We start from the raw sequence: 27,829 nt of genomic DNA on the forward strand, positions 1-27,829 counted from the left end.
AAATCACAAAGTTTTAATTTTCAATCAATCAAATATAGAAGAATAAAATTTGAAAAAAAAATAAACTTGAATCAACCGAGTTAGTTCATTAAACTTGTAGTCTGAATCATGAAATTATAATAACTTTATAAAAAATAAATTAAAAAAAATTATGAAATTCAGTCCTTAATAAATCTAAATGAAGTTGAGGTTGATAAAAAAATATATAAGATTAAAAAAAAATAAAGAAAGAAAAAAAAATACTATTATGATAAATAATGTTTTGTGAGGAGATATAATAAATTTTTCTCTTTTATTTTTTTATTAATTTAAAAAAAAAAAATATTATGAAAAAAAATTCTCAGATTTGTCATAAAAGAAAATCTCCAAAAGGCACTCATTCATAATAATTACTTTAACATGCAACCTCCAGCTATAGCATAACTAGATGGTGGTGGCAGAGACAAACAAGAGCCATGTTAGCTTATATCCTAATTTAAAGGAAGAAAGATGTTTGCGTGATATAAACAGGGGATTTCTTATTTCTTCTTTTTTTTTTTAAATTATTGAGAATAAAGGGGATTTGGAAACACTATTACAGATTTATAGAAAATAAGATTAATGTATATCTTGCTCCTTATATGATGACTTCTAGAATCCAAGAGGTACACTCCTGGAGGAGTTGAAACTTCTGACGAATGGCTACATTCAAGAAAATTTGCATTTTTCTGCGGAATTCAGACACATCTTCCCTGCACCTATACGATCCAGCACATGAACACTGTTCTGATAAATGAGCAGCTTTGACCTGATTGCACCGAAGACATACCAGATCCTGCAAATGATAAAGACGCTCCCTCTGTCGTACAATTTGAAGAAGAGCATTCTCCATTACTTCTCGGTCATAAGGCTGGCCACACTGTGGCACGGCACAGCGCCACTCCTCTGCCATTACAGCTGAGTCACGACACAAGTCCAGGTCTCTACAGTCATTGCAGTAACTGTTCAAGCATAATTGTGAGTTAGCAAGATGTTGAGCTGATCAAAAACTAAATGGAAGAAAAATATAACTAATTATCAGCTTCAGCTGTATCAAAATATAAATCAAATGATTGGAAACAAAGTCTTAAAAATAATGCAATCCACTATCACAAAATTCCTACAGAAAACTAGTTAACGCATGTCAACAACAACAGTTAATTTATTACAAACCCTGGTTTAACCAAGTATGAGAAGGATCCAGTACTGCAACGAGAGACCTGGCATAGTCATTGTAAACTTGTTTTCTAGAATCTGGAGTCTTGTAAATGCACCCCCAACATCACAGAACTGAACTATTGAACTGATTCTACTCCAGGGCAAAGGATATCAGTTGAAAAAAATGTTCAATATTTCCACTACAATCGTTCCCCTTAAGTGTAACTTACATTAAAATACAACTGGTTGAGTGCATAGCATGAATTATGGTGGTAATTATTCTTAGCACCAGAATGAATTATCATGCTTGTAAGTTCCTGTGGTTCCAGAATTTCATAATTACTTGAATATGTGATCGCATCCTTGGTAGTAAAAGTAAAGCTAATAGTAAATAAAATCAAAGTCCCATAACATAGCAAGATACAATTTGTTCAACTGAAATCACGGGTAGTGTGTTAGCTACCTGTGCCAGACCTATGCCACTGAAGGCAGATGGAAACTAAGTTCACAACTCACTAGTCCAAAAGCTACACTCCAAGCAACCTAGTTCCATTCCTCTTTTTGAAAATTTGTTCTTATCAGTTATCAAATAAAATCCCTTTTGAGGTAGCTAGTTAACACTTGAAACCAATTCAAAAGAGTACGAGTTCATATTCATTCAGCTCAGAAGATTAAATTGTGTCATAAAGAACTTTTCAGAGGCAGATGTTCATAAGATAATTGGCAGTTATATAAATCCAAATCCAGCAAATCTAGTCAACAATAAATATTATACAAAGAGATTTCCAGAAACCTTAACCAGCAGAAAAATTTAGCTCTACTAGAACTCTTACGGATGGGTTTCACAAGAAGGTTCAGGTCTGTCTCTAATTAGACATCATCTTGCATCCAACCAAAATACTCAAAAGCATCATCCAAGCTTAAAGATTAAAAATGATGTAAAAAATGATATGATCAGTCTAATTCTTATTACGATTTTTTAAAGATAAATCTTCTTCTGGATAATGTAAGAACCTATTCGGTTATTCTTACCTGCAAATTACATTTGGTAAGATAAAGGAAGGACAGGGATCATGAAACTCAGCTTCTGGAGCAAATTCCCGAACACGTACATATTTTAACAGATTCCTTCTCATCACCTGTAAAATGATGGCAAGCAAATGAGATATCACGTCATTTCTGAAAGACAACTGGAACACAAATATAAATAGTCTTCAAGAGTTTAGCTTCCAATTATAGTTCCTACTCTAAGGTTTTGTTTGTCCATCATGCAAAAGAATGATAAAAAATTTAATTCACTTTTAAATTAGAAAACGAATTCTATATTTTTTTATCTTTTAGATCACAGACAAACAAAACACTACTTGTGGAGTAAAAAGACTTGTTGTATGTTGAAGCAAAAAAGAAATTAGAATTTTGTGCTAGCTCCTATTTATGTGATGTTCTGGTGCTGGTCAGTTGAGCAGAAATTACCAGAACTTCATGCTGCACGTGCTGGTCAAGAGCCAGGACAGCACAAACATGCTTAATGAATTCCAGTGCAGGATCCCCTTTGCGGTTCATGCCCGCAGGTTGCTGGATACCAAGTGAAATCTGTTGGCCATTCTCAGATTTGTTTATCCCCTTCATGTGAAGAACAGTATCTCGAGCAATTCCTAGAAGTTTGTCTGTGAAGTGTGTGCCGATCTGCATATATGAAAATCAAAAGAATCAATTCAAAATTTATGAAGGAATCAAGACATTCATCTTTCACTGACAAATATCCTCATTAATACCTGCCCCTTAATATATTCCACCATGTGTGATTCAAAATTCTCAGCAGCTACAATGGTGATTGATGGAGTACATGAGTTGCCATCACGCAAAGCTTCTCTTGTTGCAGCTTGCTTTTGTGCATAGTCCCAGGGAATAAACATGAATTCTGAGACAATTAAAACGAAATGATCCTGCAAAAGGCTCAAAAGATTATTGAAAAAGACAACCCAGCAAAAAAATAAAGAACAAATCATAGCATAAAGAGAAGTTCCATATTCTAAAATGGGTGGTTTAATATTGACCCAACAAAATCATTATATTAGTTGGCCAGTAAAGTAGTCCCGTGTACATGCCACAATTGTTGCAGAGAAGATACCTGGATTTTCTTGGGCAGGTATTCAGCAATATTCCAGTTTGACACAATATCCACTTTTGGTTCTTTTCTTGGGGAGTGATGATGCAAATCATTGTGAGAACTTTCATCAGGTCTGGCTGGAATGCCACCGTAGTTATACTGTTACCCAGAAAGTAAAGTGACCATGAATTGATTGGAACACGAAAAAACCAACATTTTTTTTATGATTTCAGTAGATTAAGAAAAGGAAAGATCTTTCAAAGCAAATGCAGTAATTTCCAAACAAGAATTCAAACCCTTTTATTAATTTAGTTGTCAATTCCAATGGCATCATTTTGGAGGCTTTTGAAAAAAAAATGGAAAACATCAATTGAAGAGTACAATAATGGAAGGACAATGTCAAAGCTATGTAAATGATAGAAGAAATCCAAATTCCAAATGGAAAAATCAGATTTCAATTCCAATGGCATAATTTTGGAGGCTTTTGATAAAAAAATGGAATTGTCAGTTGAAGAGTGCGATGCTGGAATGACAATGTCAGAGAAATCTATGTAAATGATAGAAGAATTCTAAATTCAAAGCCCCTTGACAATTGACAAAAACAAGGGAAAATCATAGCTTGGGAATTTCTCATATAATGTTGAAATTAGAAAAAGATAATACACCAAATACAGTTTAAAAGTTGTCCAACACATTTTTGGTGAAAAAGTTCATTTCTGAAAGTGTCAATAGCACATCAAAAAACTGAATATATGGAGGATCTGTCACAAATTTATTTATCATGATTGATCACAATCAGTGTCTTTACAAACCTGATCCATAAAGAGCAAGGAATGCCAAAACTGCAATGGTTCAAGCTCAATCCACTCAAAAAGTTCTCTACAATTCAGCAAAGACAGAAGAATTACAAGAAGGAAGAGAAAACGGAGGATATATCTTATAATTGTTGGGCATAACAAACCTATTTTGCAAAGTTTTGAGCACGCTGTCACAGTAAGCCTTGGCAGCAGTTAATTCGAATTTTCCTGTGTCTATGATAACCTTCGAAAAATTGGCAAATATGATTGTGGCACCTAATTTGCGTAATTCAGCCAACAGCAAAGCAAAAACCTTTTGCATGACCTAAGAATGTAAAATGGAAGTATCATCAACTTAATGGTATGGAAAAATGTCAATATACATTCACATATTGAGAAAGAATTACTACACACCATCAATTAAATGAGATGAGCTAGAAAATAGAAAAATGAGTGAGATGGTGGAAGACTGATATCAGAGATTCCTTGTGACCCTAATCTAATGGTGGGACATTTTCCTCGTGGCACAAAAATATCCGTGTGAAGCCAGCATTTACCTTGTGGAGTATGCGGTGAAGAGCTGGATCATGAAGCTTTGATTGAGGGCTGTGACATTAAAGCAAAAGAAATGAATAAACAAATCCAAAAATAACAGGTGTATGTTAAAGATTATAGCACTACGACCTGCAAAGCCAACGATACAGATGTTGTAAAATTGCATCAGCAAAAACATTTCCTGATGTAACTGCATCTGCAAGGCACCTCTGGATCAGCTGTTTCAGGACACGCAATCCAGATGCAGATGAGGTAACCTCGTCAAAGCCACTCTGATCATAAAGAGTTGTACTGGAATTTATGTCCTGGTCGAATCCTAACAAAGCACCTCCTTCCATTTCATTTATTTGGTTACTTTTCAGAAGAGCATCTACAGCCAGGTGATGTATCTGCACAGAAAAATTTACTCTTGGTTACTTGCAATCAAGGCCGATTAGCATCTCCCTAGATCACACCCTAAATAAAAGGAGAGAATGACAAAAAAAATCTGAACCTTTAATTCGACAGAAACTTTCCTATATGCTCCAGGGTATGTTAGAACAGGTTGTTGGACCTATTTCAGAACAAATAGTGAGTTCACAAAAAACAACAACAAAGTAAACAGATATTGCTACAGAAACAAGAAAAATCCAAAGTGTACTGAAAATAAGTTCAACTAACTTTCCTTACACAAAGAAAACAAAATTATCTCCAGATTTCTACAACTTAGGGGTTTTCCTAATTTTGTTTGCGATTATTTGAAACTAACCTCATCAGCAAAACATGTAGATTCTTCATGATTACCTCCTAAATCTGGAACACCATCATCAGATATCCAAAGCACCTGCAAGAATTGATACACTTAAGCTGGAACGGAAAAAATTGTAAAACAATTTGCATATATAAAAGTAACTCTTTGAGTAACAGAAATAACTGTGGCTGGTTTGCTGCCTGCCATCAACTTCAGCCTCTCAGAATAAATGCACAAGTGCAAGAAAATCTTAATCAATTTACACAAAAATGGAAGCTATTGTCCCATTAGAGTACCTGTTGTTGATCATGTAATGCTCTCGAAAAGAAGACATCTGCCGTGAATATAAGCCAGTCAAGTTCAAAATTTCCCAAGGGTACCTGCACAGCAGATTTAAAAAGTTTATATTTATATAAGCAAAAGGGACAGATGGACTAACAATTTGCTCCAGAAGAAAAAAATTACATGGGCATATCTTGAGAGAGAAATTCTTTCATTCAACCACTGAGATGATGCAGCAGAACATTGCATGCCAATTTTTGCAGATGCTTGTTGCCACCCAAGTACCTATTCAATGCATAGCACAAGAATTAAGCAGTGAAAAGAACGTAATCCGATGCAAAGGAACTTGTGCATGTGAAGAAGCTATTGATTTAGCATTATATTACCTGATACTGACTATCACGAGCATTCGAAGGTATGCTCACACAAGGGAAATCATCAAGAGCTGGTACACCTGACTTCATCAAGTGTGCATTTGGGCATTCAATGACAGCAAGTGTAGGTCCATGATGCTTGTCTCTGATAATCAAAGAAAATAAGCAAGCATATTTTATTTGGCTAGCAAAAAACAAATGAAATCTCATCTGACTATATCTAGATGATGGAAGTTCAGCAAAATCCTACAATATAGCAGATAGGAAGTCACTGATATGTACTCAGAACAAATTCAGGAATTTAAAGCCCTTCAGGAGTTTTAAATGCACCACGCATGATATTATCACTTAATAGGCCACTTATACATGACAATATCACATGAGCACACATGTGTAATGAAGACACCATTTTATTACCTACATGTCTTTATGAGTTTATAACATTGTGGAAATAGTAGACATAATCCATTCACTTTTCTATGCAGTTGGTGAGGAGATGCAGCATCCATGATGATGCAACTAAATCATATGGAGAGATTAATGCAACAGCTGTCCTTAGAATCTTATGTGTTTTATCAAGATTTTGAAGCTACATGTTAGCTGCTATGAGTAAAACCTGAGTTCGCTAATTGTTCCTTGTAAAATCTTTTCAGCATCCCTGACATGTCCAACATAGTCCACCTGAAATTAGCACCCAAGATTAACCACCAAACATAAGAGCTACTGCAGTAGAAGAAAGCCAAGATAGCAAGCCACGTAAAGAAAAGGAAGGCTACCAATTCACCTTGAAAACAATACTATTCCTAGGAGGTATTGCTTCAATTGACAATGCTTGGCAAGCTTCTCGAAATTGTCTTTCAAGAAAAGATGGTGTTATATCCTTATTTTGGTAAGGATTAACAACCACAACAGATACCGTCCCCAATGCAGGCAAATAAATGACATATATAGCACGTCCTTCAGAGATGCTGTAGTGGGTAGTAAAAAAATGAGCAATCAGCATGAATACTAGGCTTCAAGATAATAATGAAAATGAGCAGGATAGGAAAAGAACCTGACAACAAACTTAAATATTCTTGAAGAAATTGGATTTATTGTTTAAGAAAAATAGCATTTAACAGAAAAATATGCAGTTTAAGTAACTAAACCAACCTGCTCATTACACATAAGATAGAAACAGTTCAATAGTTCTTAACACCCCACTCTCTCTCCCCTCAGGTTACCTATCCAGTTCCAGATGTTGTATGCTGGATTGATTAGTTATGGAGCATTTAAAATCCTAAACTATCCATCTTCTATGCTAATGATTTAAATCAAAGACAAATAACAGTGAAATATGCTCAAAATAGAAGAATTTTAAAGCTTGAATTAAGGAAAGGCCTCCTGATCAGTTTTTAACTATTGAAATATTAAAGTACTACTTAGCCTAATCATATATAATAAAGCAATATCTCTATACGGTACAGTGAGTTACCTATGATATATGTAAAAGAAAGATATCGATTGCTCCAAATAGGAGCATTCTGTTGTAGTCTTCATATGCAGCTCACTCAGACTCCAGCCATCCTGGGCATTTCGTTTTTTAGCAGTTTTATCCACTTTACAGACACAACCAATTTGGATTACTGCATTAAACTCCAATGGCACCTTTGATTCATATATCCCCTGATCAAAAATTTTAAATTAAGAAAAATCAAAATTATATCACAAGACAAGAAGACTGCAACTGCTGCAGTTTAATCAATTACCAAATAAAATCTTGCAATTTCAAAAACTATAATAACCCTCTCATTAGAAACTTGCTAACAAGTGCACTTTACCTAGTTCATGAATCCACATGTTTTGCAGAAACGTTTGAATATCCATTTATATTTTGGAACAAAAAGGAGAAAATAGCCACTAAAGCAGCACTATGAAATATCATCTTGAGCAGAACTATAATTCAGCAAAACATGTAAACAGAAGTATCACAATATATAACTTATCACATCCATGCCATGACATTAATTACTCAAACGCAGTAACGATATATATTTCAAAGGAGGATTAGATCACAGATCATCACAGCTGAAGGTCACTAATAAAAACTTGTAAATACTTTTCAGTGTTGGAATACCTTCTTAAAGATTCAAAAGTGAAGTTAGTGACAATAAAATATGAGATGGGCAACACTGAAAAGATCTCCTACAAGACAAAGGTGGAGAGCTCAACCAGATCAGGTTTGGTATCCACATGATTCAGTAATAATCTCGCTCTTCATAACAATTAGTCACTCAAAAGTGTGAGGGCCCCGGTAACAATAAGCAAGCGTGCACAAAGAGAAATATATCAGAAATTGAAGGGCCAAGTCAAAGGAATTTGTGTAAAAATAGAAGGGTTGTCTGCAGTTCCTGAAGCATGTTTCAAGACTGCATTAACATAAATCTTATTAGGGAAATACATCAAACACAGATCCACCTCAATGGCATCTGCACATGAATACCCACACAGTGAGAACCATGTGAAGTTCAGCAGCATATATGCATTCTAATATGCTTACCTCCACTTCTGGGTCTGCAAGAAGAGCTGCTAGTTTCTTGCTTTCCTTCCTAAACTTGTCTTCATCTACAATGACCTATCGAGGCATCATAGCTCAAAAAGAATTAGAATGAGAGGCAAATGGCAAGACCAGAAATAACCACCTACAAGTGATGTACTATAGACATACCTCAACTAGGTTATAGCTTGGCCTTCCATGAGGAAGCGTCTTAGTGACACGCCTACCAGGAAAATTTTCCATCACGGGTGCTTTAGAGTTGAGGTAAAATGCTCGTGGAATAGTTATAGGAATCTTAAGCATGATTCCATCCACAACAACCCATGCAAAAAATTGGCCACAACGTGAACTTGGAAGTAGCTGTATTATCTGAACCCAAGAAGAGATACAGCAGTCACAAAGCAATAACAATGGCCAAATGTTCCAAGTTCATTGCTACCAATTTTTTTAAATGACAGAAATTACAAACCTGCCAGTGGCATCGTGTTAGGGCTACTTCATGTGTAGTAAAATATGAACCAACTCCAGTTCTTCGCTGAGCTCCTTTATGATTGGTTAGACCACCCAGCAGTTCAGATGCATCAGTAATATGGTGTGAAGTCCTTGTATTGCTCAACCTACCAAAGTTCACCAAAGCACATCATTAACACCCTTCACAAAAATACCACAACTCACAGTAGAGCATCCTGCAACCTCAGACAGAAAGACATAAGACATGTAGATGAACAAGCACAAAAAAAAAACATAGGGAGGAGCATCCACTGCAAAATCATTGTCTGGAAGACCTCAATGAGCTCAAAAATGCAGTGAACTGTCATATCATAAATTGTCAAGAAGGTCAATCCTCTGACATGAAAAACTAAGCTTGAATCAGAGTGTGCTGTTTTCTTTTTCACAGTGCCCATGGCACTTGAACAATATTTGAGGTCATCATAGGGAAACTTATTCGCTCCTGGACAAGTAGCTAAATGTGTGGAGAGTATTAAAACTAAGCTTGCCTCAAAGAGAGTGAAATATATAAGACTAGTAACATCTCTTTATTTTTTAAGTTGAATCGAAGCCCACAGGACTTTATGCATTCTTAGCTAAATTATAATGTACCTTTGTTTCTTCCTCCTGTCTAAAATATCTTTCCATTTTCTCTTCTTTAATTCAAGCCATCCTTGATAATCTACATTTCTGTCAATATTTTCAGCATAGGAAGTATTGTGTTCTGGCTGTGAAGACAATTCATGCACACTATCAGTTTGCTGTTCTGCAAAATTCAATTGGCAAGTTTTCTTTGCTGAACGTTTTTCATTGACATCATAACAACGAACAATTGGTCTAGGCCTATTTATAGAACTGCTTTTGATTTGGAAGTCTTCCAAATCTTTAACATTCGCCTCATCATGATTTGTGATGGTGCCATCATCCATCTTTCTGGAGAGATCATCCCTGCTGCGTAAGTTGAAGATATCAACCAATTTCCGCTGACGAAATTTGTCCTCCTTCTCACGAACTTTTCTGTGCAGCCAATCAGGATGAACTACCCTAGGAACAGGGTTGGCAACCTAAAAAGACACAATTCATTTCAAGAAGGCTACAAGAGGATACATGTGTTCAGCTGCCAAACAGACAAGCCATCTAACCTTTTGCATTGCAGCAGGAATTGTAACAATTTTTTGAATTGCTGAACCAAGTCGTTGCTTGTAATAAGACCAGTCAATGATGGAGCGGATACCAACATCTGAAGAAGTCTTGAACCATTTTCGTAAATAGAACTTCACTATTTCTGCAAAATGAAAATGTATTCCTACTCTGTAAAGCACATAAATGAAACAGAAAGTGATCAGTGGAAAAAAGGTTGAGCTTTACCGGGATCAGTTTCAAATATTGCAACAGGAACAGCACGCTCACTAACAGGAGTTCCCTGCACACACCATAATTGATTAATTAAAGCAATCTTGAAAACAATCATCCATCCAAACAAAATGAAATTATATTTTAAATACTTGAAGAGGCATGGATGTAGCACTGGTAAATTGATCGATTAATCTCGACCGCTTAACCATCTAACAAGATTTATACATGGATATGGCAGCCAAAAGATATTGTTGAATAATCCATATTAGTCAAGTGGTAGGTATGGGGTATATTGCCTTATCATGAATGTATGGGCCTGTCCTCCCAGTACATTAAATCATTGGGTTGATTGCCATCATGACAGAGATTTAGGAAATTTCAAGCTTCACTTGGATCAAAACATGAGGGTGTAAACTCAATTTGGGTTCAAGCTTGAGCTGTATGCGTGAATAACCAAACCAAACTCAGATGTGCTCGTTTTTAGCATGCAAACTGAAACAAAGTTAAACATCAGTACCATATTCCAGATATAATTGGTTACTCAATGTTGTAACTCAAAGTGTAGACTATTGCCCAAAGTTTTCTAATTAGTTCCCTTCTCAAGGTAGTTTCACATGGAAAAACAAGGTTAAATCTGTTTGCGCATGATCCAGCTAATAAACAAGCCTAAAAATGAGTAGCTTGCATTCATTTATTAAATAAATTACCTGAACCAAACAAGTTCTGGGATCAGACCCAGGCAGGTCATGAAGAGTTTGGTTCATTCGCAGGCATAGATACTAACAAAGCATCATAGTCTGCCATCAATTTAATTTCATTTTTGTTGTTAAACCATAGAATCAGCCCACTTGTTGCCTGGCATATGGTGAGGATGAACAATTCAACACTCGATAGTATGGCTAAACTCAATAGTCTAAGATATAAATTGTGATTCTTTGATCATACTGAAACCTATCTCCAGTTGCTTAATTCCACAGCAATTGTGGAAGTAAGATGGAGCTAAAATGACAATTAACACTATAAAATTCTTAGAGCCCCATGCTCACCTAAAATAATCAGTATTCAGTGCATCATTAAGCTAAAACAAAAAACATACCCTTGGTTCACATGCAACTATATACTGGCAACGCAATCCTTTATCTTTAACCATTGTATCACCAAGAAAATCAGCAAGACGCCTAGCAGTAGTTACGGCACATGACTTTTGTTCACCATATTCGGACAAGGACTTGCTCATTGTACTTGATTCAGATATGTAATCAAGCAACTCACTGTCAGCAATATCCTTTCCTTGATTCTGAAACAAGAGTGAAACGAGAATAATACAATTAAAGGAATTCCCACTAGTAGCCCTTGAAATAATCATGCATTCAGAAACAAAACATCCTCAGTTTAAAAGGAGAGAAAGGGGCATGCAGGAGGAAAAGGAAAAGGAAAGGGAAAGGGAAAAGGAAGCTCGCAGAGGAACTTTGCAGCATTGTTTCTTAGGGGAGATCATTACTAAAACAAAATGATTTTTTACATACATCAAGAAGATCCAGCCAGCGGTTTGCCACAGCAGCTACAGCTGAGTAGCATTCCTCTAAGGTTGACCCATGGAGGAACTTGTCGAAAAGCTCAGCCTGCAAGCAAGAAAAGCATCTCATGCACAATCAGAAAATATTCTTACTTCAATAAAAAAAGATGTGGCATCTAAACACACATTAATTATGAAAAGCATAAAGTAGAAGGAAGCATCAAGACTGAGTTATATTTCAGAACAACTCCCTCTATAGAATACACAAACATTCAGGTAAAGACTTCTAGCATTTAAAGTTGCAATCACCTAAAATAAATGTATTCATTTGCTCATAGTATATAGTGATAAAGACATGCATAAATGCACAGGGGGGAGAAGTCACAAGAACATAAGCCCACGCATATAAAAAGATAAAATCTAAATTTAAATGTCATCTGTCAGGAAAGCAGTGTATTCAATGAGCCCCTCTTTACTCTCTGTTAAATATAGTTTCTATAATTATCAGATTAGTCATTGGAAGTTCATGGATTCATGAGATTTTTTTATGTTGCCAATATAAAAGTCTTAAGCGAATGTGCTTCACATTTACAAATATTTATCTGCTGCCACACTTTTGAAAGCTCCATAAGAAGCAAATGGATTTTGATGATAAAGGAAAGAAAGGAAGAAGTACATGGCATTTTTTTATGCTGCCAAGATTAAAGTATTAATTGAATGACATGACCATATAATTTATAATCATATTTTTTTCCAGCATTTTGAAATAGTTTTACTTATTTTAGATCTACAAATTCACCAAAAGCACATGCCAGTATGTTTCGCTCCTTGACTGAGACAGAGAGCTACCACCGCCACATGTGCACTGCAATTCAACTTGCATCTTCTTATAATATTATTTTCACATGGCCTAACTGGAGAATAGACTTCTGTGGGAATACAAAAGCTCCAGGAGAATTACTTTTTAGAATTTTACAGTATAAAATTAATTAGTTAATCTAGATGGAAATAATTATGGCATAACACCATAACAGTCCAACTGGTTGGGCCCCCTGTAACCACCAATCTTTCAACAATCAATTTTACAGGTTGAACATTCTAGTTTTAGACCATTTTTAAAAAATCTTTTGAGATGTAGAGTTTGTAACTGCAGAACACAACAAGATGGGGAACAAGAGATACCTGGAAAACTTTGATGAGCTTCAGCTCACCTCTACGCTTGATCTCAAAACCTTTCAGCTCTGCAAGGGTTCCATCATCATTGAAAACAGCATATCGCTTCTTAATTAAAATTCCTTCTTCCTTGGAAGCAGGAAGAATCATTGCCTATATCATACAAAAACAAAATGATAACAGAATACCACGAAAAAATACGCATTTGTAATTCAATGACAACATGACAATTCCAAATTACCTTGTATGGGCCATCCACTTCAAATTCAATTGAGCATTCACTATGAGTTGCATATGTTTTATTTACAGGGTCTACAAGTGTCTGTTTAAAAAACGAGTAAGATCATCATATGATTGCTGTAGTTCCAGTGAAAAAGAAACTCATGATGACATAGAGAATTCCAGAACCACCACAACAAGAAACTTGTGGAAGTAAGACATGTAGGAACATAATCTAAAAAATATAGGTCAACCTGGTATTGTTCATTTGTGTTGTTTCTAGCCACATCGACATTGAGCATAACACATGGATACGAGATTGTCAGCTTTTTCTTCGAGTCCCTAAAATTACATATTTCCGAAATGAAAGTTATCAGAGAAGAGATAAAAAAACATTTCCAGTACTTTAAGGACTAGTTTTATACAAATGAAGAAAACAAGATGCATAAAGCAATGATGACGTTATCACCAGTCATAATTATGTACAGACATGCAAATCATAAAGGAGCAGCAGCTTACTTTGTTTTGAAAGTAAAGTTCTCTGGAAAACATCCAGGGAGGACACACCAAATACCATCTGTGTCCAATTCAAGTGGCTTTCCAATTTTATCAACAAGCAAACGAGCATTCTGAATGATTTTTGCTCCTGTATATGTAACTACACCAGCCATTTCCATTGAATACCATCTTGCACCCCTAAAACACAAACAATTAAAGTATGATGCAAACATTTCAAAGACACATGTAAACAACCAAATACATGTTATGATATCTGAAAGAATCAGAAGTCACCGACTCACTTGCGCATGACATATCCATAGAATGAATTCAGAATACATTTGTGAGCAAGTTGCAACGAATCATAAAGCACTACCATGTCCTGCAAGTATCAATAAGCAAAGGTGAATAGTATGGAAAACTAGCTCCATCAAAAGACAAAGTGACTATCAATATTGAAAAAATTGGAGAATAGCCATACATGTGCTTCTTGGATCTTAATAGAATTTCCACTAGCCTTGGCTTCTGACAACTTCCCCTTCCAAACCTTATTAAGCCCTTTATATTCATACCTTCTATCTCGAAAGCTTGAAATAAGGAAATAGAAAGTATTAAGAGGTTATTTAAAAACAAAAATATGAAGTTTCAACTACAATTAAATGCCTGTCATGCTTTCAGAAATAAAATGCAACAGTGCACAGAAAGAAATGACTGCTGAAGTAAAAACTAAGCACAGAAAACAAATGACACAACAAATCCAAATTGCATACCTACGAACAGTGTCTACATAAAATGAGTTTTCCCGCATGCAGATCCCGGCTTCTCGAACTTCAGTAACAGGTTTGTCGAGTACCCGTTTATATGCCTATGGCAAGCACAAACTAGTAAGATAGATATTGTTTATGTTAGGCAAAAAAATTTAAGCAGACAAACAGACCTTTTGACAGTATTTCTTAAGACGCTCTTTCAGCTTTGATTGTTGATCCATCTTGGACAGATCAAGAAAAGATTTTGAAAACTGACTATCAGTGCCATCAACAAACTCGGATTCAATTTGCTTCTTCAAATGATAATAGTCACTGAAATTGTGAGAAGTGATGTCCACATGTTGTTAGCAATTATCAGCATTATGCCTGATCTCACGCCAAACAGGAAAAAAAAAAAAAACAAAAACAAAACAAAACACAGGGAGATAGAGGAAAAGAGTGAACCTTTTCTTTGCCATAAATATCTCTCCACGCCAAACCCATTCAAGCTTCCGTAGACAAGTTTTGTCTGGGCGGTTGAAGTCACAAGCAGTACAGATCTCGTCTGTAACTATAGACGGGGGCTGCAATTGAGCAAGAAACCTCACTACATGTTGATTGCAAAGATTTGTACGTGAAGGGAGAGGGAAAAACAGAAAAGAAAAAAAATCAAAGCCTCTTCATTATGTGTATTTTTTTAGTGTGCTTCTCTGTGTATGTCTGATTTGATGGAATACCTATGATGTACAAACTAGAAAGATGGTTCTCAGAAGGCCAAATGATTGCCATTAGAATTCATCAATCTAGTATCCTGACATTGTACAGCATGATGATTGATTAATATCATATAGGAAGAAGGCAGGACAATGAATTCCACAACATGGAATGAGTAGCAGAGGGCAGAAGAAATGAAGTAGACACTCACATAAGCAAACCAGAAAATTCCAGTCACGTAATGAATAACCAACTAGCCATAAATAACAAAGACTCTGGTAGTGCAATGGAGTAAAATGCCAACACTCCCAAACAAAGTTATTACTCTTTACTGTCCCAGATTTGAAGACAAAAGGAGCCTTTCACTCTTAATACCTTCATTCAACCCAAGCTTGACATATTCTTTTTTCTTTTTTCCCAAAACTATTGAATACTAGTAGAAAGGGCAATTTTAAAGCATAATATATAGAAAAGAGTTTTTTCAAAAACATATCTAAAAACAAATCAAGGTACAAGCTTCTTCACTAAACTTGGAGAATTCTAGTGATGGTCAAGATCAGTGCTGCATCATGATCATAAGATGAAACAAACATGAACAACTCCCATAAACATAGAAGAATCCTTCTACCCTAAATATTCAAGGCACTTTCCTAAGATGTGGGGAACAGACTTCGAGACCTATAACATTAAACCCCATAGCTAATTTATGTTTACTTCGGATAAATGATGGTAGGACAAAAGGCAGTCTTCTGGCTGCCTTGATTCAGATTCTAAGTTACTAAAGGAAACATGATGAGATTATCAAACTGCATCTTATCGTCAATTAAAGCAAATTAAGCATTAGATGGTAAGACCTATAAATACTTCTTATGATTTCCACATATTTCCAATACATGATTATGGCAAGTCAAAACTGTCTGATTGTTTATAACACTTATTGGATTCCAATTACATGGACTTTAAACAGCACAGCTCCAACTTTGCTCATAGTGCAAACCCTATATTAATGTAATGGACTGCTGCATGTTGCATTCAAGTATACATGATATTGCATCTTGACATTCAGTTATAGATACACCATTTTCATCCCATACAGCCAACCACCAATTTTTCACACCAAACACTATTTCCCCATGCTGATATACTAACCAAAATGCAAAGATAAACAAAATTAAAAAAACATGAACTGTTAAAAAAAACTACTATTCGTACTTATTAGCCATCTTACCTGAAGCCTGTTTGTTAAGATAATGTTTGGATACATTGCAGCCACATCAAGATGATAAATAAGTGGACATTCTTCACGAACAGGTTCATCTCTCAAACACACAAGCTGAACAAGAAGAAACATTTCAGGAATGCATATTATCCTCTCGATATCCATTCTTATTGCATGTAATTGTGCATCTAGGCTATAACATTATCTTTCCCAATATTTCATAAAACATGAAGATGGCAACACCACAATTCAGAGAAAAAAAGGAATAATTAAGTAAAACAAATAGTTGACAACATAAGACAAATGTCTGCATAACTGATTGCACAAGATAAAGGATTGTGAGTAAGATTTTTTGTCCATATGATAATAGGTGAAGATCTTATTAGAAGGAAGAGAAACCAGGAATATCCTCCAAAGAGCAAAGCAAAACAATAAATAATAAAGAATACAGAAATCCATAAACAAGAGAGGCCAATCAAATCAAATCAAATCAAGCAATGTTGAGAACAGTCATGGCATAAGAATGAAAACATTTGATTTGAGAGAGTATCAGCACCTTTTCCACGATAGCATTCTTCACTTCATCATAATTGGAGATTGAATCCAGGTCCATCTTACCCTCTACTCTTATAGCATATTGCAGATCTCGATCAAGGTTTTTGATAAGTAGCTGGAAATCAAGCATCAGCCAAGTAGGAACTATGATGTTAATTATGAAATTGTTTACTAAAAAAGAAATATTGAGTCAGGCCCAGACAGAGAATGCCTTGGCTAACATGAGCTGAAAATGAATCCTATTCAAGAAAATAATTTTCATAACAAAACAATACACATTAATGTATTCGGGCACATAAATCATTTTATTGGCACAATTTGAAATGTTCCAACTATAAGGAATGGCCCCTCTGCAGAATAAACGCACAGGTGAAAATGACACTTGAGAGCATAAAAAATAAAGTTGTATCCGGTGTGTTAGTCTTATCAATTGCTTGAAAGAAACACTCACTTCATAGGCAGAAGGATCAAGCTTAAAACTGGTTGGAAGATCAGATCTGAAAACACCACTTTCAAGGCACTCCACATGACCCCCTATATATGTCTCGCTCTCAAGAAGGTGACTCTTATAGAACTTCTCTTGGTCAGATTGGTGCTTGTTAGGGCAGATAACATTTGCCATATACGCCTGCAGAAAATGCAATAAAGAAGTGAGAGACAGAAGGAAACTTAGCACAATGAACAAGCACCATAGAGTTCACAAGAACCCACCTGCACCATTAGAAGCATTTCACAAAGCGTCCCACTACCTTTGCGTAAGACCTCATCTGGTGACATAGGAATTATGGTTGCGAGAGAGAAAATGAAGGGGTGCACATAGGTCATGTACAAATAATAAGTTGCAACAGCATCAGAAACCGAATAGGAGGCCATCATCTATAATAAATTATGCAAAAACAAGACAGTATTAGGATTTATTCAATGTAGAGAATGAAGATTAAACAATCTTAACTTAAAAAGAAAAGACAACCGAGCTGTGATTCATGGAAAGAATGCAGAGGGGGTGAAAACGGACAGTGCTCATTGCCAAAAAAAAAATGCACTAATCAATAATGTTTCAGGGCAAGTTTCTTTGGTTTCCACAAACTAATACCTGAGGCTTTTCTTTAGCAAAGCGAACCATGTCCTCTGGATTCACCTCAAGCGGATCATAACCCAACTTTGCCTTTGTAACTGCCTGAAACAGATTAAAGAAAAGGAAGTTAGTAACTTCTCGATAAATAATAAACGGAGAGATACAGCAAGCTTAATTGCAAAAGTAAACTACAAATATTACAGGAGTAATATAAATGTGAAGTGCAATATTCCCCACCCGAAGACTAAGGGTGTTATTCAGGCAATTTAGTCTTCCAGTCCTAAGAGGCTTTCAACCAAAAGAACTAATAAGCATTTTAGACATAATCAGAAATAATCACAATTATAGATCAGTTTACCCAAACAACTGCTGTATCAGTTGGGTCCATGTCATATAAGACATGACTTGTTCCATACTAATCATGATATGCGAAACCCTTCTTTCCTATCCAAGTTCAGGATCAACTATGCCTAACAAGTGACAAACTAAAAAACAGGCTTCCTTTATAGACCATACTTTTTTCTCAGGATATGGACTAGTCCTTTAGAGTCTTCGGAAATCCATGTACTCCACTTGTTCAAACCAAAAGGATCGCAAGTGAGTGTTTGTTGGGGTATTGAGTTACTCTCGAGCAAAGAAATGCAAAAGAACTTGATGCATTTAATTCACTAGGTTTTACTTTAGAATTGTAACTTCACATGCAATTTCCCAGGTTGAAGAATATTTATTTGACATAACCAAAAAAAAAACAGTAATCAAAAAGTAACCATAAGACAAACGCATCTATCATGCATTAGCTACATATCCTCTGAACAGAATTTTTCAATGCAAGAGAGACTACAAGGATAAATCCAATCATGAAAACTTATATGATGAATAGGGGAGCAAATTCATTGATGGTTCCAACTTAACACAGAAAACATTTCTAATAGCATTGCTCGAAGTATTACTCAAAAGTTATGCTAAAGATTGAAAGTGCATATAATCTTCTGCCAGATAGTGTGTGCACAAGAATAAACCCAGAGTCTACAGTGACATCTTTGTTTAAAAAAAAACCAATAGTGCTATTGTTAAAAAACCCCAAGAGTACCATTGCTATACTGAAGACCCAATATCCATTTGATTACTTCAAATAGTCAGCACAAAAATGATATACAAAAAAAAATGGCTTTAATTAAAGTACAATAGCAAAGAAACCATGAAAACTTAATGCAAAATGCTTGAAAAACAGTTTTCTAACAAACAAAAAATAAATTCATCACAAGTGAAAATGTCAAAAATAAATGTTCGCACCTTAAGGCCTTGGCTTCCCTGAGGCAAATAACTATCACGTTTGACCCAAGCAAAACAATCCAAATGGCAAGCAAATCTAGCACGGCACTCCCCTTGATTCTTGTCACATGAGAATCCAACCTCCTGAAAGCTCAGTTAAGAAAAACAGGAAAAAAAAATTAGCAATAAGTTAAACGCTCAACATAAAAATAAACATGAATAGATTAATTTATAATTGAACTTAAGAAATACAAAGTGTCATCCTTGAGATAGAAAAATGAAAATTGCTAACCTCAAAGCAAGCAACAATTAACAAATTCAGAGAAAAAAAAATTAGCTAACAATGCTTTCAAAAAGGAAAGGATAAAGTTAAGCTTCCCATAGAAGTTAGAATCAAACAATCCTCCAGAAGTAAATGTACAAGAAACATTATTTTCCTAGAAAAACATCACTGAATTTTTTCTAGCAAAACAGGAAAGACAATGCCAATTCCTATAGTTTGAATTTGCCATTTGTTGTCTAACAACCAGAAAAAAAGAGATCATGTCCCATCAAAAGAATTAGGTTCGTAGGAAAGAAACTGAGCAAGAGTAGCTTTAGATTTTTCCCTCTCAATTTCATAGCTAGTGAAAGCACTAGAAGATGAATGCCTGAAGACTAAGCCTTAGTGTTACTTATCACAGTTATGTACCAAGAGATACACTGATAACAGATAAGAACAACGTGGAGCCAAAAAAATACTCAAAAAATAACAAAGTTAATTTTTAATCTGTAGGGAGTTTATGCAAATAACAAAAAGCACAGTGCTTGGGTTTATCTGATGTTGTTTAAGTTGTGACTTTTTATCAATACAAACAAGCTAAAATGCTGAACTCAAAGTTCCAAGTGGATGCAACAAGAAAAGGCTGCTTACATCACTCATCTTGAAACCGTGATAAGCTGCTCTGCTTTCTAGGAAGGGCCAGTCAAAATAATCACCATTGTATGTAACATAAATACCAGGCTTCACATCTCGCATGTGGGCAAACCACTGTTTAAGAAGCTCAACCTACAAGCAACGACAAGTCATACACAAAGAAAAGGATGTGCTACAGTGCAACTAAACAGAGAACTTTCATTACCTCATTTTTCACATTTGTCACTTTGAAACATCCTTCATATTCGGGTTTTGGTGTATATTCTAAATCCTCTATATCTTCCCCCACGCACTGAAGATTAGTGTAAAACACATAGATGTCACGAGTTCAAATATACAGACTGAGAATGAAAGAGAAGAGATGGAGAAACAAATGGACAATCTAAGAGAGATCATGAGTCAATTCTTTTGCAATTGTGTTAATTGAGAAAGAAAATATTTACATTAAAATGCTCTATTTATCAACTCTGGAAAGATTTTAGGATAGCGATGTGGTGCAACTAAATGGATAAGAAATAATCAAGAGCCATTCACTTCAGTTTTTTAGGTTTTATAATCCATGAGAATAGTTTCGGAAAAATGTCAACCATAGAATTAGAGGAGTTCCAAGAAAGCATTTTCAGTGCAGTTCAATCTAATGAAATGATGGTAGTTTAGCATTACCATTGTGCCATAAAGCATAGTAGACTTATCGTTTTATGTATTAAGTGTTTCAATTTTTCACTCTTCACTTTGTTCGACTTGTATTGATTCTATCATTATAGCATGGGATGGTAAAATAAAAGGCTGTAGAATAAGACTCCAAAACATTCAGCAAAAGTAGGTGACAGCAACACAAGAAAATCTAACTAAGGTCATTTAAGATGGTTCAGTCAATTATATGCAACACAGACCATTAAATTGTCAAATAAGGAAAACTGGCTGAGCTGCAAGTTCAAGGGACAAAAAGGATGAGGGAGACCAAGTGAAGTGGTTTGAGTGTATAAGAGGAACATAATTTCTAAACACACCACAGAGAATATGACCCTAAGCAAGGATGAATAGAGAAACAGCTTCAGGCAAGTGACCACAACTAGTTTAGGACTAAGTTTAAGTTGATTTGTCTAGATGTTAAACCAGCCACATAAAAAGCATGCATATATATACATATATATCAATTGCAATATCCTGCAAATTTACCAAAGAATTTTTTACATAGAAGTTACAGCCTTTAATGCACTGACACAGGTGATGGTATGTCCCTTTACATGAATGAAACTTCAGATTTTGCGATTAGATGATAAAGTGAAAAGAAACCCTCGGGCAACACTCATACAAGTCCAAACTTGTCCAAACTCATCAGAACCATATCATATCTCACTTTCATTTTACAATAATCATACATTCTCAGGCATGTCTTCTCACAAAAAAAATTAAAAATACAAAAACATGCATACAAGCCCAGTGGATGAATCTGCTTGTAAATATAGTGAATGAGTAGTGCCAATTGCACTCAGCAAAGATGTATTGAGACAACTGTTATATAGTTGTTAAATAGTGAAAGGCTCTGAGAATGAGAACATGTGCCACAAAGAAAAATCACAAAATGCCATTTTTCTCAAAAGATGAATACAATAGAGAAGATAAAACGCATCTTAGATACCTCTCTGTTGGTAATCAGATAACCTTGTCCATCAACCATGTATGATATCATCATTATCAAATCATAGTCAGCATCTGGAAATTTCAAAGGAAGCTTGGTTGTTTCAATATCAAATGCGCAAACATGAACCTCAGCCCGTTGCAGAAGATCTGTCCTCTTCTCAAGCATGACACCAGTACTAGAGACACTAACATCATACCACTGGCCACAACGTATATCTGAAAACCATGAAATTCTGGGGTTTCATTAATAGAATATGCAACTTCATATGACTGCACAAAAATTATATCATAAATTAGTTTAAAGACCAGCAGGATTGCATAAGAAATACCATTATCAATGGCAAAGCGAACATGGTATGGGACATCATACTCCCGAAGGTCAATGATGCAATCAAGAAAATCCTGAGGTCTTTGTTCCCTGCTAGTCAAACAACAAATTAGAACCAACACCCACCGAAGAATAAGATGCAAAAGGTCAAGCCTATGCTTGCATTAAAATCGCCTGGTGAAAGACAGGCAGTTGTTTACTGAAGAAGGGATCTATTAACTTTTCAAGCATGACAATTTGTTGCTTCATGCATATGAAATGTAAAGTAGGACCAACAAGCTTTTACCTTTTTCCTGTTAATATGGACTCATATGCTTCTGCTGCATCAGACTTTGCCTGATTTCTTTCAACAACATGCAACAGATCTTTCTTGACATCCATTAATTGTTGTACGGTAGCAAAAGATATTTTTAAATATGATTTGTGTAAACCAGACAAATGGTTTTTCTGTCAATGAACATACAAAAGAAATCAGGCATCATTAGCTTGGCAGTGAATGCAGAATAACTTGGCATGCAACCACGCTGATAACAGAAAATGATAGATACTGTTAATCAGCAGGTTGAAACAAATCCAATTCATCTTACCAGGGACAAATATGAGTTGTACAGAGATAAAGAAAACATATAGATTAGAATATTATTTGGAATGATACTATGGAAGAATCTCAGATATACACAACAAGCAGCTGTGTGCATAAATATATGTTGTGTTGTTTTTGCATCTTTTGTGAAACATAATTCTTCTTTGAACAAAAAATCTACACGTAAAGTTATCAAAAAATAAGAACCTTGTGATTATTAACGGCAAAGGGAACAAAAAAGTTTTCAAGGAGTATAATAGTGGATGCAACTAATTCTGCTATCTATGATCTTTTCAATAGCTTTTGTATCATATTGCCATTCCATTCTTTCTGCCACGATCATCCCCAAAATTCTAACTGCAAATCAATGGTAACTGATTAATTCCAATTTATTCAATCCTGAGAACTACTCTGAAATGATATTGCAGGGCATAGTCAAGTCATAAAATATAGAGTCAAAAGTCCAATGACTCATACATCAGAGTCTTGATTGTTCTGACAAATAATTGTCCCTGTGATCACAAATTTGTGAAGGGTTAATAATACCATTGTTTATCCCTCTATGGAACGAAAATTTTCTTTGTTCACTTTAAGGGGAAATGAGAATGGTAAACCTGCCATCAGTAACGGTTGAATTATCTAGGAATATAACTGCTTACTGATAAGTCTTGATGCTAGTAGCAAAGTTACTCCCAAGAACACTTCAATCCTAAGGAATTTAGTTGTATAGTGACCAGTTTTAAGATAGCCTCTCCTAGAACATTTTTCCCTCAACGATCTAAGTAGATTGCGAGTTATCTTCTTGTTGGCTTTGGAAAGGTGCTTCCAAGATTTAGCTGTGAGGCACTTCACTCAGAAGTATCATCCTTAATGATAAGCTCAGGGTTGCATGTCTCATTTTAAAATTGAGCAGAAAGTTTTCACCCTCTCCTCCTTTGTGAGAGTTAAGTTCAACACTCAGTGGATATTGATGCATCCAATCCCACATGTGATTTTGAGATCCTAGCTAGTGATTCCTAAGAAACTTTAAAACTTACTCTACCACTCTGCTTGTATTTGTTAGTGATCTAGGTTTTAATTCTGCTTGTATATAGTTACTTATCTAGGTTCTAATACATGCGTCTAACATGGTCCTCCTAAAACATTCCAATTTTCATGCACCAGGTCTGCCTCAAAACATTTCACGTCAGTTATAAACACCTCTATTGCTAATTTCAAAATCCCAAAAAATAAGAACCTCTGTGTGGAAATTATAATTATGAGATAAACCAATCATTTCAGAGCACCGTTGAAGCTTTAAAATTGCTAAACAAAATCCCAAGTCGTGACAGCAGGCAGAGGAGGCAAAGAAAAGAAAGTGTGATCACAAAAGAGATGCAACCTAAACAAATATAAATCACAGTCTAAAGGCAAAAGGCTAGCAATGCATTAAGAATTAAAAGAGAGAGTGAGAGAGTCACTCACAAGATCTAAATCCTCCTTCTCTACAATCTCAATATCAGCAATTTGACTTTCATATCGCCGTCGCAAATAGCCCTCCACGTCCATTTCCATTTTCTCCTACAACATTCGCAATTTATCACCACATCACCAACAGCATCAGACAAGCATTTCTAACTGAAATCAAAACTCCAACAAAAAAATAAAAAAATATAATCAAAGGCAGGAAAAAAAAACAATATACCTTCGTAGCCGCGTAGAAGTATGGACGGAACTTGTACTTCGACTTGAAAGCCGAACCATCCTATAATTCAAGAGAGATAGTAGTTCAAGTAAATAAAAAATAAAATAAAATAATTCAAGAATTGTAAAAAACAGTTAGAGACTTATGTAAAGGTTCTTCACCTGAGAAACGAAGTAGAGATCGACGCAACTATAGACTCTACCAGTCTCCTCATCATCCAAAGAAGACTGCAAATCATTAAAGATTTTTAAAAAATAAAAATAAAAAATGTATTATTATATTGAGGTGACAAAAAATAGGGAAAGTTCGATTGACTTACGGAAGAGAAAGTGAGGAGCCAACCGAGACGTTTATCACCTTCAGTGAAGAGATCAAAGCCAAGCTTGGACTCCAACTCTTCTTCGGCGGTGCGCATCAGCTTTTGCTTCTTCGAGCTCCGCCGTAGGTCCTTGCGGTCCCATCTCCGGCTCTCGCCGTTCATTTTAGGATCTTGATGGGATTTTTAGTGGAGAGATTGCGATTTTTAGTGAGGAAAAGGAATTGGTTTGGAAAACCCTTGTGGACTGTGAAGGGATTGGGGATGTGATGCCGGGAGGGTGAAGTAGACAGGGATCCAGCATTTTCCCGCCCAAATACGTTGCCCTTAATTTTAATTTGTTAATGACGTAAATATCCCTATGGAATGGTGTAAATTGCAGAGTCCGTATTCTGTAATGACGTAAATGTCCTCTCTTTCACTGCTTTTCTCGGGTGGACCAGGAAGTCAAAGGACAAAGGGGAAAGAATGGATTTGCGGTGGTATTTTGCGTTTGTATTTATTTATCATTAAATTTCTCTAAATCACGTTATAATTTTTTCTATAAAAAAATATTTTCTGATCAATAAAAAAATATTTTACAGTTAAAAAAAAAATTTATCTTGATTTTAAAAAAAAAAATTCCGAAAAAATTTAAAAATATTATATTATTTACTAATTATATTAAATTTGATCCTTAAAATTTTAATTGCTATATATATTTTTTATTTTAAATATTTATTTTTCAATTTCATTTATTAGAATTTAATTTTTATATTAATTTTGGTCCTTATTTTTGTAATTTTTATTTATTTTTTCCTTATATTTTTTAATTGAAATTTTTTATTTATCAAATTTGATTCTCATTCTTTTAATTATTACTTATTTTATTTGAAATAATTTATGAAATATTAATTATTATTATTATTATTTTAATTTCTTCATCTTTCAATTTTTTTATTTTTTAGATTTTATCTCTGTTATTTTGATTATTATTTATTTTATTTGAGATAATTTATGAAAAAAAATTTAAATTTCATTATCATTCAACTTTTTAATTTGTAAGATTTGTTCCTCATTATTCTAATAAACTTGAAAAAATAAAACAGTAATAAGTTGTTTTCGATGATATAATAAACACTAGAAAGTGTTTTCCAACTTATTTTTCATTTTACTATCAAAAATCAAATTCATTTTTCAAAAAAAAAAAACTATTTTTTAGCAAACAAATAGAGCCTATTTATATTATGTTGTGATGATGAGTTGAGATATATTTGTATGGGTTTTAGTTTTTTGTGTTTTAAAACTAATTTTAAAAAATTACTTTTTTTATTTTAAATTATTTTTTTATATATTTATATATGTTTAATTAAAAATAATTTTTAAAAATAAATCGAGGAGAGTTTCTATAGTAAAGGGGCAAAACTTGCGCTGTTAAAGGATTAAAAATTCCTCTGTTATGCCTGCAGCCACACACAGCATATAACTTGTCCCCGATGGCCCCTTAAAACAAAACTCGTGCCCCCTGCTGGAATTGGTTGAAGACTGCAGCATCAATGTTGCATTTCATATAACCTTCCCCTGGCTTGCACCATCTAGGCCTTGCCGTGTTACTGATCACCTCACTTCTAACGTGTCCAGCAGCTTGAAGATGGGCTGACGGAGCTGCCTTCCATTGCTCATGAAGCTCCAACCCCAATCTGACAGTAATCATTACAGCCTTGACTGCCTTAGAAAGTACTGTACGACCCCTCCAGCCATTTATCCGCTTCCATAACTTATCTCTAATAAAGGAGAATATCACCTTCTTGTTCCTCCCTGTAAGAGAAGGGAGTCCAAGGTATCTCCCATGATTTAATGGTGTGTGGACAGCTGGTATGTCAGAGATATATTGCTTACATTCAATTCTGACATTAAAACTGAAAAAGATACCGGACTTCTGAAGGTTAATCGATTGACCAGCTGACGCCACCTCGTATTGCTGTAACAGAAGCTTCACCGTGTTGATTTCCTGGGCGTTAACCCGAACAAGCAGAAAGCTATCATCTGCAAAAAATAGGTGATCGAGACACTGAAGGAGCCACCTTGCTAATTTTACAGCCATGGATAGCCCCACTGTGTTCAGCCTTGTTGAACAAAGCTGATAATCCTTAATTCATTACATAAGATAAATAAATATGGAGAAAGAGGATCTCCTTGCCTTAAACCCCGAGCAGGAGTCACAGGACCAACTTATCTGCCATTCAAGATAAGTCCACCCACGACTCCGCAAACCCGAGTCTAAACATCATCCTCCTTGAGAAACTCCAGCTGATGCCATCATAGGCCTTACTAATATCGATCTTGAGAGCCACCACTCCCTTCCTACCCTTAATAAGCCTCCTCATGTAATGAATAGATTCAAATGCCACTGTTACACTATCTGCAATTGCCCTTCCTGGTACAAAGGCTACCTGGTTAAGAGACACAATGTTCGGCAAAATCACCTCAAACAACCCACCACAATAATTCACCACCACATCCCTCATTCCTTGATTCCCACGTTTCATGCACCGTGCCCACTTCGTCTGTGAGTCTATTCAGCTTCTTCCTATTCTGTCTGCCTGACGCAGCATTATGGAAGTATTTTGAATTTTGAGTGAAAATTAAAAAATTTATACATATATATAATCAAATAAATTAACAATTATATGTATTAATAAGTGGAAAAAAATATATAAATGACAATTAAAAATAAAAACTGGAAAATCAAGAGAAATGTTTAAATTAAAATATTTAATTTCACAAGATGTGATATTTATACGGTTGTATTTGCTAAATTTATTAATTGAAAATTTATTTAATCAAGCGATTATAAAAATAGAAATGCACATTAAATTGATTGGATAAAAAAAAAATATGCAAAACTAAACATATTATAAATATTATTTGAAAATAAATTTCTTTTTATTTTTAAAAATAAAGTTCATCTATGCAAGAGATTGAAA

General features: G+C 35.0%; 1 protein-coding gene across 1 annotated transcript; it reads right to left on the bottom strand.

Annotated features, from left to right (window-relative positions):
* Positions 1-498: 498 nt before the first annotated feature.
* On the bottom strand, positions 499-25,167 carry LOC118060100 (DNA polymerase epsilon catalytic subunit A). The gene is made up of 49 exons (XM_035073239.2): positions 24,867-25,167; positions 24,709-24,774; positions 24,548-24,607; positions 24,328-24,423; positions 22,567-22,727; positions 22,282-22,370; positions 21,951-22,168; positions 20,514-20,600; positions 20,306-20,440; positions 19,414-19,536; positions 18,139-18,222; positions 17,757-17,921; positions 17,497-17,673; positions 17,047-17,160; positions 16,500-16,604; positions 15,023-15,141; positions 14,749-14,890; positions 14,582-14,676; positions 14,293-14,398; positions 14,114-14,193; positions 13,833-14,009; positions 13,568-13,655; positions 13,336-13,416; positions 13,104-13,247; positions 11,932-12,027; positions 11,502-11,702; positions 10,418-10,472; positions 10,192-10,334; positions 9,662-10,113; positions 9,030-9,177; positions 8,732-8,929; positions 8,564-8,638; positions 7,499-7,689; positions 6,809-6,992; positions 6,641-6,705; positions 6,037-6,169; positions 5,834-5,935; positions 5,665-5,748; positions 5,387-5,461; positions 5,132-5,191; positions 4,768-5,027; positions 4,641-4,689; positions 4,248-4,408; positions 4,099-4,165; positions 3,308-3,445; positions 2,952-3,122; positions 2,650-2,862; positions 2,209-2,315; positions 499-980 (listed from the first exon to the last, which is right to left on the bottom strand). The coding sequence occupies exons 1-49, from the start codon at positions 25,026-25,028 to the stop codon at positions 617-619; spliced, it is 6,666 nt and encodes a 2,221-aa protein (XP_034929130.1). The 5' UTR covers positions 25,029-25,167; the 3' UTR covers positions 499-616.
* Positions 25,168-27,829: the final 2,662 nt, after the last annotated feature.

The sequence above is a fragment of the Populus alba genome, chromosome 4 (genome assembly GCF_005239225.2).
Source record: "Populus alba chromosome 4, ASM523922v2, whole genome shotgun sequence".
Taxonomy (NCBI): Eukaryota; Viridiplantae; Streptophyta; class Magnoliopsida; order Malpighiales; family Salicaceae; genus Populus; species Populus alba.

Excerpts from the sequence above, each read along its gene's own strand:
- LOC118060100 (XM_035073239.2), bottom strand. The coding sequence starts at position 25,028 with ATGAACGGCGAGAGCCGGAGATGGGACCGCAAGGACCTACGGCGGAGC. Across the intron at positions 15,142-16,499 it reads TCTTAACAAACAGGCTTCAG|CCCCCGTCTATAGTTACAGA; the intron begins GTAAGATGGCTA and ends GCTCAATTGCAG. Across the intron at positions 8,639-8,731 it reads CAAGCTATAACCTAGTTGAG|GTCATTGTAGATGAAGACAA; the intron begins GTATGTCTATAG and ends ATGCCTCGATAG.